Below are 13,183 nucleotides of genomic sequence, written 5' to 3' on the forward strand. Positions count from 1 at the left end.
CTGAGTAGATTTGCCTATTTCTAATCTATTTTCTGTCTTCAGAGACTTGCCTATTCTGGACATTTCATATAAATGGAATCATATGTAGTCTTTTATGACTGGCATCTTTTACTTAGCATAATGTTTTCAAGGTTCATCCATGTTGTATCATATATCAGTACTTCATTTTTTTAACCTGTTATATTTTTTTCCATAACATAAAATTTACCACTTTAACTATTTTTAAGTGTATAGTTCATTGGCATTAATTGCATCACTACTATCTATTTCCAAAATGTTTTCATTGCCCTAACAGAAACTCTACTCGTTACACAGTAACTCTCCATTCCTCCTTCCCCCAGCACCTGGTAACCTCTAATCTACTTTCTGCCTCTATGAATTTGCTTATTCTATACACCTTATATAAGTAGAATCATACAATTTTTGTCGTTTTGTGTCTGGCTTCTTTCACTTAGCATAATGTCTTCAAGTTTCATCCAGGTTATAGCATGTATCAGATTTTCATTCATGTTTATGACTGAATAATTTTCCATTGTGTGTATATACCACATTTTGTTTGTTCACAAGTTGATGGACTCTTGGGTTGGTTCTCTTTTGGCTACCATGAATAATGCTGCAGTCACCATTGGCATACAAGTAAGTGTTCAAGTCCCTGCTTTCAATTCTGTTGGATATATACCTGGCAGTGGAATTGCTGTGTTGTATGTTAATTCTATGTTTAGAATTTTGAGGAATCACCAAGCTGTTTGGACCATTTACTAGCAGTGTATGAGGGTACCAATTTCATCATGTCCTCACCAACTTAATTTGTCTGACTTTTTGACTTCAGCCATCCTACTGGATGTAAAGTGGTATTTAGTTGTGGTTTTGATTTGTTTCTCTAATGATTAGTGATGTTGAACATCTTTTCATGTGCTTATTGGCTATGTATATATCTTTTTTAGAGAAATGTCTATTCAGATCCTTTGCCCATTTTTTTAATTGGGTATCTTTTTATTACTGGGTTGTAAGTGTTCTTTGTATATTTTAGGTACAAGTCCCTTATCAGATATGTTTTTTTCTGGGAAGTACAAGCTGGAACCACTTAAAATTATTCACTTGAGGTTTTCCAGGTCATATCACTAGTGTAAATTCAAACTGTAGACCTATATATGACTGGCTTGTGGTTACATATTCTTTGGAATGGCTTTATTTTCCTTTCACCCATCTCCAAGGCCAGGACAGGCAAGTTTACTTGCCGTCCTCTTCAGCACAGTGGGATTTGTTTTTATTTCATATCTGGGTGCTTAGGGTATGGTTCTTGAGGTTCATAGTTTTCTTTCTTTTTAAAATTTTTTATAATGTTTATTTTTGAGAGAGAATGAATGAGCAGGGAAGGGGCAGGGAGATAGGGAGACAGAGGATCTGAAGTGGGCTCCATGCTGACAGCTGACAGCAGACAGCCCGATGTGGGGCTCAAACTCATGAACAGCGAGATCATGACCGAAGCTGAAGTCAGACGCTCAACCGATTGAGCCACCCAGGTGCCCTGAGGTTTCTAGTTTTCTAATAGATCCTTTGTATATTCCACACATTGGATGGTTTCTAGTTTTCTAATAGATCCCTTGTATATTCCACACATTGGGTGGGTCCTAAGCTTTATCACCTGCCTACCCATCTCCTACCTCCCTTTGTAGCTATTAAAGCTGTAAGTTCAAGATTTTTAAGGTTTGGCAGAAATCTTGGGGTGAGAACTTGTTCAATATTCAGTGTTCTCTCTTTCACTTTGTTTTTGGGAGCTGCAGTTCTTTGCTTTCATGGCAGCTCAGAAATGTACTTAAACAGCTGGATACAATGTAAAACAACATTTCTGAATTGGCATGAAAGCAGGGTCAATCAAGGTATCTAATATACAGTAGTTCTATAAATGGTGATCAGGTCATTGGAATTCAGAAGTCAATAAGTTGTAAGGACAAGGTGATTTGTTGATAGAGACATTAAATCTTCTGACATGCAGTTGGGATTAGGGTTATAGTAGAAGACTGAGTCAGACGTGTAAGTCCTCAGTGAACTTTTGGAAGTCACTAAGAGGTTAGTAGTGAGCAGATAGAGTATAGGTAAGTTGGAGGTACTGAAGTTGGGTGGATTAAGTGTCAAAGGAAGTCTTTTTCTATGCAAGAATGAAAGTGAAGTACCTTGAATAACAAGAGTAACTAATGTTCATCCCTTTGTTTGTCCTGTGGTACACAGGAGTGGATGAATGGTAAGTAGTATGTGATCGACTCTCCTTTACCTTTGACATCTCTCTTAACTTCATATGGTTTTTGTTCTTAAACTAATCAAAATGCAAAACAAATGAATTCTATGTTTAAGCATACTTTGTTAAGAGTGGGAAATACTAAAGCATGCTTTCCCCTTTCTTGTAATAGCTTAATAGACTGAGTTCTTCCAGGCAGAGACTGAGCATTTTATAACCCAAGTATTTAGTAACACTGTTCATGGCACATAGAATATAAACTTCATAAGAGCAGGCCTTTTTGTCTGTTTTAGTCACTGCTCAATAAATTTTTGTTTCATGAATGAATGAATGAACACAAGATACTCATAAATGTTTGTCAGATCATATACCTGTACTTGAGTGGTTTTCATGATGCTAATGAGTTTCTTGATCAGCTTGGCACGAGGGAGGGGGACCTACTTTTTTTCTTTTTCTTTACCCTTTTTCTGTCTCTTAAAAATATTTATTGAAGTATGATATATGTAGAGAAAATTTCCTGTATCATAATTGATCAGCTCAATTAATTTTCATAAACTGAACATATTTGTGTAAATATCACCCACATCAAGAAACAAGGAACCTAACTTTTAAAAGCATTACTTCAGAAAGTTATTTTCATATAATTTGGTGGGAGCCTGACTCTTTAGTGACTCAGAGGCAGTGCTTACTATTTGCCAGAAAGACATTTGTAAAGTCCTAGATGTATATGAGTTATTCCTTTTTAGATGTGACTGAAAAAGAATGTCAGAGTTCCTATAATGTTGGAGCCCAGAGCAAGTGATTGTGTGACACTCATTCATACCCAGCATGACAAATAGTGTTGCTAATGGTTTATATCCTAGGGATATGAGGTAGTGAGTTTTTTACTCAATGTTACTGTATTTTGTGTAGATTATGTCAGACTTGGTCATAATGTATGTCCTTTCCTTAAGAAAAAACCCTGTATCTAAATTCATGCTTCTTACAAGTATGTGCAGAATGTGAACCCATTTCTAAGTAGAGGACAGGCAATATGGAATGTTGTACTTCAGATTTTAAAGTTTAGATTCATGATTACCAAAATACAAATTTGTTTAAAGAAAATCTTTGCTTTTGTTGCCTTCTCTAATTCCATTACATCACTTTTTTTAAAAAATGTTTATTTTTGAGAGAGAGCATGTGCACAAGCAGGGGAGGGGCAGAGAGAGGGAGAGAGAGTCCTAAGCAGGCTCTGCGCTATCAGCATCGAGCCCCATGTGGGGCTCCATCCCATGAATTGTGGGATCATAACCTGAGCTGAAATCAAGAGTCAGATACCTAACTAACTAAGCCATCCAGGTGCCCCTACTTTTTTGATTTCCTAACATTTACAGCAAGTGTTGGCAAATTTTTTCTTAAAGTGCCAACTAGTAAATATTTAGGTTTAAGGGATATACTGTCTCTGTCACAACTGCTCATTCTACTGATGTAGTGTGAAAGCAGCTATAGACAATACATAAATGACTGTGGCAATGTTCCAATAAAACTTTATTTATAATGACCAGTGGTGGACTGGATTTGACCCACAGGTTATTGTTTACTCGTCCCTGTGATAGATTATTTATTTGTCCAATAAACAGATGTTCTAAATTGAATGATCTCCAATTTATGGAGGCTTTTTCTTTCATGTTTTATTTTGTGGCTATCATTTTCTTTTCTGAAAGAAAAAAAAAACGCCACCCTCTGGTCCTAAAGATTTTCTCCTAGGGGCGCCTGGATGGCTCAGTCAGTTAAGCATCCGACTTCAGCCCAGGTCATGATCTCACAGTTTGTGGGTTCGAGCCCCACATCGGGTTCTGTGCTGATGGCTCAGAGCCTGGAGCCTGCTTCAGATTTTGTGTCTCCTTCTCTCTCTGCCCCTCCCCCGTTCATGCTCTCTCTCCTTCAAAAAGAAACGTTAAAAAAAATAGATATTCTCCTATGTTTTCTTCTAGAACAGGTAGTGGCAAACTTTTCCTGTAAAGAGCCAGGATAGTAAATATTTTAGGCTCTGTGGGCCATAGACCTCTGTCACAACTACTCAGCTCTGCTGTGGTAGCAGGAAAGCAGCTATAGAGAGTTCATATATGAAATGTGTGTAGCTATGTTTTGCTAAAACTTCATTTACAAAACCACATGAACTGCAGTTTGCTGACCCCTAATCTAGAATAAAACCTCAATAAATGGACACTCAAAATGAAATGTTATAAAGGAACCAGTCATTCAGTAACTTAAGTAACAAATCTATTGAATGTGTGCTATTTGCCAAACTGAGAGCTAAATGGTTAATTAAATTATGAAGTATCCACTCATTGCAATATTAAGATCATTGAAAATGATTATTTTGAAGACAAAGCAACATGGGAAAATGCTTTTAAGTGGGAAACAAGATAAAAGTTTTAAGTTTGTATCTTAAATATGGACTACTGGAAGGAATGCATGAATTTTTGTTAGGTAGAAGGATCTTTTTTTAAATTTTTTAATATTTATTTTTGAGAGAGAGCAAGAGAGAGAGACAGAGCATGAGCATGGGAGGGGCAGAAGGAGTGAAAGACAGAATCTGAAGCAGGCTCCAGGCACTGAGCTGTCAGCACAGAGCCTGATGCTGGGCTCGAGCGCACAAGCCATGAGCTCGTGACCTGAGCTGAAGTTGGATGCTTAACTGACTGAGCCACCCAGGTGCCCGTAGAAGGATCTTTTTCTCTTTTTAAATTGTCTGCAGTGTTTCTATATTCCAAAAGAAACTTAAAAATAGTGTAATGAGATACCAATTAAAGCTATTGGTTTTTACCACTACTATGTAGTATGAAAAAGGGAAGCTTTAAGAGCTATTGTTCAACAAAATTCTGCAGCCTTTTTACTTAATCAGGATAAAATTGACATTTAAGGAAGATACATTGCCACTCTGTTCAAGATATATTGTCATTTCTCTTTTTAAAATTTTATATTTTAACAGTGCCCTTATGTGTGCCATTTGCTATATTTACTTACCAGAAAAGAGAATGGTGAGTATTTTTATTCCAGTTTTACTACATTTATTCTGTGGAATTAACATTTCTTTTTTTTTAATATGAAATTTATGGTCAAGTTTGTTTCCATACAACACCCAGTGCTCCTCCCAACGGGTGCCCTCCTCAATGCCCATCACCCTCCCTTCCCTCCTACCACCCATCAACCCTCAGTTTATTCTCAGTTTTTAAGAGTCTCTTATGGTTTGCCTCCCTCCCTCTCTAACTTTTTTCCCTTTCCCCTCCCCCATGGTCTTCTGTTAAGTTTTTCAGGATCCACATAACAGTGAAAACATATGGTATCTGTCTTTCTCTGTATGACTTATTTCACTTAGCATAACACTCTCTAGTTCCATCCACGTTGCCACAAAAGGCCAGATTTCATTCTTTCTCATGGTCAAGTAGTATTCCATCGTATATATACACCACAACTTCTTTATCCATTCCTCGGGTGATGGACATTTAGGCTCTTTCCATAATTTGGCTATTGTTGAAAGTGCTACCATAAACATTGGGGTACAAGTGTCCCTATTCAACAGCACTCCTGTATCCCTTGGGTAAATTCCTAGCAGTGTTATTGCTGGGTCATAGGGTATATCTATTTTTAATTTTTTGAGGAATCTCCAGATTGTTTTCCAGAGTAGCTGCACCAGTTTTCATTCCCACCAACAGTGCAAGGGGGTTCCCGTTTTTCCACATCTTCGCCAGCATCTATAGTCTCCTGATTTGTTCATTTTAGCCACTCTGACGAGCGTGAGGTGGTATCTGAGTGTGCTTTTGATTTGTATTTCCCTGATGAGGAGCGACGTTGAGCATCTTTTCATGTGCTTGTTGGTCATCTGGATGTCTTCTCTAGAGAAGTGTCTATTCATGTTTTCTGCCCATTTCTTCACTGGATTATTTGTTTTTCGGGTGTGGAGTTTGGTGAGCTCTTTATAGATTTTGGATACTAGCCCTTTGTCCGATATGTCATTTGCAAATGTCTTTTCTCATTCCGTTGGTTGCCTTTTAGTTTTGTTGGTTGTTTCCTTTGCTGTGCAGAAGCTTTTTATCTTCATGAGGTCCCAATAGTTCATTTTTGCTTTTAATTCCCTTGCCTTTGGGGATGTGTCAAGTAAGAAATTGCTGCTGCTGAGGTCAGAGAGGTTTTTTCCTGCTTTCTCCTCTAGGGTTTTGATGTTTTCCTGTCTCACATTCAGGTCCTTTATCCATTTTGAGTTTATTTTTGTGAGTGGTGCAAGAAACTGGTCTAGTTTTCTCCTTCTGCATGTTGCTGTCCAGTTCTCCCAGCACCATTTGTTAAAGAGACTGTCTTTTTTCCGTTGGATATTCTTTGCTGCTTTGTCAAAGTTGCCCATACTTTTGTGGGTCTAATTCTGGGGTTTCTATTCTATTCCATTCATCTATGTGTCTGTTTTTGTGCCAATACCATGCTGTCTTGATGATTGCCGCTTTGTAGTAGAGGCTAAGGTCTGGGATTGTGATGCCTCCGCTTTGGTCTTCTTCAAAATTACTTTGGCTATTCAGGGTCTTTTGTGGTTCCACACAAATTTCAGGATTGCTTGTTCTAGCTTCGAGAAGAATGCTGGTGCAAGTTGGATTGGGATTGCATTGATGTGTAGATTGCTTTGGGTGGTATTGACATTTTAACAATATTCTTCCAATCCATGAGCATGGAATGTTTTTCCATTTCTTTATATCTTCTTCAGTTTCCTTCATAAGCTTTCTATGGTTTTCAGCATACAGATCTTTTACATCTTTGGTTAGGTTCATTCCTAGGGATTTTATGCTTCTTGGTGCAATTGTGAATGGGATCAGTTTCTTTATTTGTCTTTCTGTTGTTTCATTATTAGTGTATAAGAATGCAACTGATTTCTGTACATTGATTTTGTATCCTGTGACTTTGCTGAATTCATGTGTCAGTTCTAGCAGACTTTTGGTGGAGTCTATTGGGTTTTCAACGTATATTATAATGTCATCTGCAAAAAGCGAAAGCTTGACTTCATCTTTGCCAATTTTGATGCCTTTGATTTCCTTTTGTTGCCTGATTGCAACACTATGTTAAACAATAGCAGTGGGAGTGGACATCCCTGTCTTGTTCCTGATCTCAGGGGAAAATTTTCAGTTTTTCCCCATTGAGGACGATATTAGCTGTGGGCTTTTCATAAATGGCTTTTATGATGTTTAAGTATGTTTCTTCTATCCCGACTTTCTTGAGGGTTTTTATTAAGAAAGTTTGCTGAATTTTGTCAAATGCTTTTTCTGTATCAATTGACAGGATCATATGGTTCTTAACTTTTCTTTTATTAATGTGATGTATCATATTGATTGCTTTGCGAATGTTGAACCAGCCCTGCAGCCCAGGAATGAATCCCACTTGATCATGGTGAATAATTCTTTTTATATGCTGTTGAATTCAATTGCTAGTATCTTATTGAGAATTTTTGCATCTATATTCATCAGAGATATTGGCCTGTAGTTCTTTTTTGCGGGGTCTCTGTCTGCTTTGGGAATCAAAGGAATGCTGGCTTCATAGAATGAGTCTGGAAGTTTTCCTTCCCTTTCTATCTTTTGCAACAGCTTGAGAAGGATAAGTATTATCTCTGCTTTAAAGGTCTGGTAGAATTCCCCTGGGAAGCCATCTGGTCCTGGACTCTTATTTGTTGGGAGATTTTTGATAACTGATTCAATTTCTTTGCTGATTATGGATCTGTTCAAGTTTTCTATTTTTTCCTGTTTGAGTTTTGGAAGTGTGTGGGTGCTTAGGAATTTGTCCATTTTTTCCAGGTTGTCCAGTTTGTTGGCATATAATTTTTCATAGTATTCCCTGATAATTGCATGTATTTGTGAGGGATTGGTTGTAATAAATAAATTTTCTTTTGTGATTTTATCTATTTGAGTCCTTTCTCTTTTCTTTTTGAGAAGCCTGGGTAGAGGTTTATCAATTTTGCTTATTTTTTCAAAAAACCAACTCCATGGGGCGCCTGGGTGGCTCAGTCAGTTGAGCGTCCGACTTCGGCTCAGGTCACGATCTCGCGGTTCGTGAGTTCGAGCCCCGCGTCAGGCTCTGGGCTGATGGCTCAGAGCCTGGAGCCTGCTTCTGATTCTGTGTCTCCCTCTCTCTCTGCCCCTCCCCCGTTCATGCTCTCTCTCTGTCCCAAAAATAAATAAACGTTAATAAAAATTTAAAAAAAAAAAAAAACCAACTCCTGGTTTCATTGATCTGCTCTATAGTTTTTTTAGATTCTGTATTGTTTGTTTCTGTTCTGATCTTTATTATTTGTCTTCTGCTGGGTTTGGGGTGTCTTTGCTGTTCTGCTTCTATTTCCTTTAGGAAAACCGTTATCTCTCTGTTCTTAATGACAGACTTGTTGGATAAAGGATTCTTGGCTGCATATTTTTTCTGTTCATCACGTTGAAGATTTCCTGCCATTCCTTTCTGGCCTGCCAAGTTTCAGTAGATAGGTCTGGCACTAGTCTTATGGGTCTCCCTTTGTAAGTTAGGGCCTGTTTGTCCCTAGCTGCTTTCAGAATTTGCTCTTTATCCTTGTATTTTGCCAGTTTCACTATGATATGTCATGCAGAAGATCGATTCAAGTTACGTCTGAACAGAGTTCTCTGTGCCTCTTGGATTTCAATACCTTTTTCCTTCCCCAGATGAGGGAAGTTCTCAGCTATGATTTGTTCAAGTACACCTTCAGCCCCTTTCTCTCTCTCTTCCTCTTCTGGAATTCCTATGATATGGATATTGTTCTGTTTGATTGCATCACTTAGTTCTCTTATTATCCCCTCATACTCCTGGATTTTTTTATCTCTCTTTTTGTCAGCTTCCTCTTTGTCCATAATTTTATCTTCTAATTCACCTATTCTCTCCTCTGCCTCTTCAATCCGTGCTGTGGTCACCTCCATTTTATTTTGCACCTCATTTATAGCATTTTTAGGTCCTCATGACTATTTTTTAGTCCTTTGATCTCTGTAGCAAGATCCTCTATGCTTTATTCAAGCCCAGTGATTAATTTTATGACTATTATTCTAAATTCTTGTTCCGTTATATTGCTTAAATAGTTTTTGATCAATTCGTTAGCTGTCACTACTTCCTGGAGTTTCTTTTGAGGAGAATTCTTCCGTTTTATCATTTAGGTTAGTCCCTACAGTAGGTCCAAACTGCAGAGCACTTCCCTTGTGCTGTCCAGACTAACTTGTGTTGGTGGGTGGGGCTGCAGTCAGACCCGATGTCTGTCCCCAGCCCACCACTGGGGCCACAGTCAGACTGGTGTGTACCTTATCTTCCCCTCTTCCAGGGGCAAAACTCACTGTGGAGTGGTGTTGCCCCTGTGTGGGCTGCTTGCACACTCACAGGCTTGTGGTGCTGCTTCGATGGGATCTGGCCAAGGGCGTATTAGACAGGGTGGATCTGCAAGGTGCTCCGGTGGGAGGGGCAGGCTTAGCTCGCTTTGCTGTCTGTGGTCCCCTTGGGAGGGTCCCTGCAGCACCAGGGGTGGGGGGTGGGGAAATAGGCCTGTGGGAGGGATGGATCCACAGAAGCAAAGCATTGGGTGTTTGCGTGGTGCAAGCAAGTTCAGTGATGAGAACTGGTTCCCTTTGGAATTTCTGCTGGGGGATGGGAGAGGGAAATGGCTCTTGCCAGTACCTTTGTTCCCTTGCTGAGCTCTGTCCCTCCAGGGCTCAACAACTCTCCCTCCTGGTGTCCTCTCGCCCTCCCGCCCTCCCGCCCTCCGAGAGCAGAGCTGTTTACTTTTAACATTCTAGATGATACGTCCCGCTGGCTGTCAGAACTCATGGAGTCCGGCCCCTCTGCTTTTGCAAGCCAGACTTCGGTGGCTCTGCCTTGCCGGGTGGGCTGCCCCTCCACCGCCCCGGCTTCCTCCCGCCAGTCCCTGTAGCACGCACTGCCTCTCCACCCTTCCTACCCTTTTCTGTGGGCCTCTTGTCTATGCTTGGCTCTGGAGAGTTCGTTCTGCTAGTCTTGCAGTGGTTTTCTGGATTATTTAGGCAGATGTGGGTGGAATCTAAGCAATCAGCAGGAGGTTATCACAGTGTCCTCCTACACCACCATCGTCCTCTCTGTTCGACAGAGTATCTGGAATTAACATTTCTATTGGCCTTTATAAAGTTAACTGGTAGCATTAGTTCAATGACAAGATTTTGTGGGAATTATTTTTTGTGCTTTTATCTAAGAGTGTCTGCTTAATGGTTTAATTGAACAGAGTGTTTATATTTTTGATGTGTTGTACAAAGATGTTTTATGAGCCACGTGGTTTGTTTTTATTCTGAACCTCATGCATTGTACTTTTCTTTATCTTTTCTAGTCAAACCATTTCGTGTGAGAAAACTGCTTGGTCTTCAGGCCAAAATGGTGAGTACGAAAAAGACCTAAAATTGGCCAGTGTATCTGTGCTAGATACTGAGTTGAGCTTTGGGGATATAAATTGAGTGAATCATGATCTTCAGGGAGCTTATTATCTGGTGAGCTTTGAAAACAAAATAAAAAAGTCATAAATAGATGAGGGTCAAGGAGGAGTGGTAATTCTTAAGAGAAATTTTAAGAGATTAATAGGATTTAACCAGGCCAAGAAGGAAGAGAAGGGCACTCCTGGAGGTGGGAACAGCATAAGAAAAGACATATATAGATGTTAAACAGCAAGACTGTTTAGGAAACTGTGTTGTTATGGTTGGAAAATAAGTGTTGGAGAGTAGTCAAAAATGACTACTTTATTAAAGTAAAGTAGTAGTTTATTTATTTATGTTTTTGTGGATGTGATCTAGGAAAGCATTCCTTTCTTGACACATAGACTTTAGTATATTCCCTGACCATTATCTCTTATCCTTACAGCTTTCTTGCATTGCTATTTTCACTATACCTGCCTGGTAACAAGTTTGTGAAGTTTTGGGTATAAAACAGTAGGAAGTTGTAGTGCCTATCTTAACTGCTGAAGCCTGCATGACCTACCGAAAGGCATGCAAGTTTAATGAAAAATACAAACAAATGTGCACATACATGCTTCTCCAGTGTGAGGTTTCCCATTAGTACAATTCAATGATTGTTCTTGTTTTTACATTTTTTTTTAATGTTTATTTATTTTTGAGAGAGAAAGAGACAGAGCATGAGCAGGGTAGGGGCAGAGAGAGAGAGAAAGTGGGAGACACAGACTCCAAACAAGCTCCAGGCTCTGAGCTGTTAGTACAGAGCCCAATGCGGGGCTCAAACTCACAAACCGTGAGATCATGACCTGAACTGAAGTCAGATGTTTAACTGACTGAGCCACCCAGGCACCCTTGATTGTTCTTGTTTTTTTTTTTTTTTTTTTTTTTAATTTTTTTTTTTAAACGTTTTTTATTTATTTTTGGGACAGAGAGAGACAGAGCATGAACGGGGGAGGGGCAGAGAGAGAGGGAGACACAGAATCGGAAACAGGCTCCAGGCTCCGAGCCATCAGCCCAGAGCCTGACGCGGGGCTCGAACTCACGGACCGCGAGATCGTGACCTGGCTGAAGTCGGACGCTTAACCGACTGCGCCACCCAGGCGCCCCTTGATTGTTCTTGTTTAATAGCTTCCTGTTTTGGTTGTGTCAGTCCAGTGTCTTCTCTTAGCTCTCTGAATATATTAATGATCATGTTTTTGTCCAAGTTGAATTTTATTTTACAGTAATATAAATTGTGAAAAAGTTATAAAGTTTCTTCATGTTAACAGCAAAGCATTTCAATGGAATAAGAAAATTCTTAGCATAAGTAAGATCTTGCTGATTTGGGGGGTGCCTGGGTGACTCAGTCATTTAAACATCCAACCGTTGATTTCAGCTCAGGTCATGATTTCACAGCTTGTGGAATTGAGCCTCAAGTCGGGCTGTGCACTGACAATATGGAGCCAGCTTGGGATTCTCTCTCTCCCTCTCTCTCTGTCCCTCCCCCCTCGCACTCCCTCTCTTTCTCTCAAGATAAATAAACTTAAAAAAGATCTTGCTGATGTATTAACTGAAACAATAGTGTTATGTTCAGGTTTAAAAAATGGTTTAGTACATGATTGTAAATTTTTTTAAATTTTTTCTAATGTTTACTTTTGAGAGATAGAGACAGAATGTGAGTAGGGGAAGGGCAGAGAGACAGAGAGGGAGACACAGAATCTGAAGCAGGCTCCAGGTTCTGAGCTGTCAGCACAGAGCCCAACATGTGGCTTGAACTCATGGACCATGAGATTGTGACCTGAGCTGAAGTTGGATGCTTAACCGACTGAGCCACCCAGGTGCCCCTGATTGTGTAAAAATTTTAAACCCAGACATTAAATATATGGCTTCATTAATAACATTTTATATAGTACATTATTATTCCATTATCCATGCCCATTTATAAAGATTCATTTATTTTTTATTTTTTTAAATACTTATTTTGAGAGAGAGAGAGAGAGAAGGAGAGTGAGAACGTGCATGCTTGTGAGTGGGAGACGGGGAGAGAAAGGGAGAGAGAATCCCAAGAAAGGGAGAGTGAATATCAAGGCTCCATGCTCAGAGAACCTGAGGCAAGGCTCATTCTCACGACCATGAGATCATGACCTAAACCAATATCAAGAGTCAGATGCTCAACCAACTGAGCCACCTAGGCAGCCATATAAAGAGGCATTTAGAATTGTTTTGATTAGCTGAATTTTGGTGATTTTGGTCAAGTCCAACAATATCAAACCAAGAAATCGTGGCTGTGCTTACATGTAGTACAACGTGTATAGCAGTAACAGGCATAATCTGTGTGTTTGAAAAAATATATTGGATATATGGATTTCTGACACCTGCAAAGGCATGTATCCTCTCTATACCCATTCATAACCTATAACTCCTGATCTGTGAAGGAAACAAAATACAGAAACTGTCTTTGTGGTGGCAGGCATGATTGGTGGGAAGTGGTGCAGGC

At 39.5% G+C, this 13,183-nt stretch overlaps 1 protein-coding gene across 3 annotated transcripts in view; it reads left to right on the forward strand.

The window, feature by feature from the left end:
• CENPI (centromere protein I) overlaps positions 1 to 13,183 on the forward strand; it is an 80,963-nt gene that overhangs the window by 17,165 nt on the left and 50,615 nt on the right. For all 3 annotated transcript variants that reach the window (XM_042975065.1, XM_042975066.1, XM_015542899.2), the window contains exons 5-6: positions 5,211 to 5,259; positions 10,593 to 10,639. In XM_042975065.1, coding sequence (XP_042830999.1) covers positions 5,211 to 5,259; positions 10,593 to 10,639 — 96 coding nt within the window. The remainder of the gene's footprint in view (positions 1 to 5,210; positions 5,260 to 10,592; positions 10,640 to 13,183) is intronic.

This window comes from Panthera tigris, chromosome X (genome assembly GCF_018350195.1).
Source record: "Panthera tigris isolate Pti1 chromosome X, P.tigris_Pti1_mat1.1, whole genome shotgun sequence".
Classification (NCBI taxonomy): Eukaryota; Metazoa; Chordata; class Mammalia; order Carnivora; family Felidae; genus Panthera; species Panthera tigris.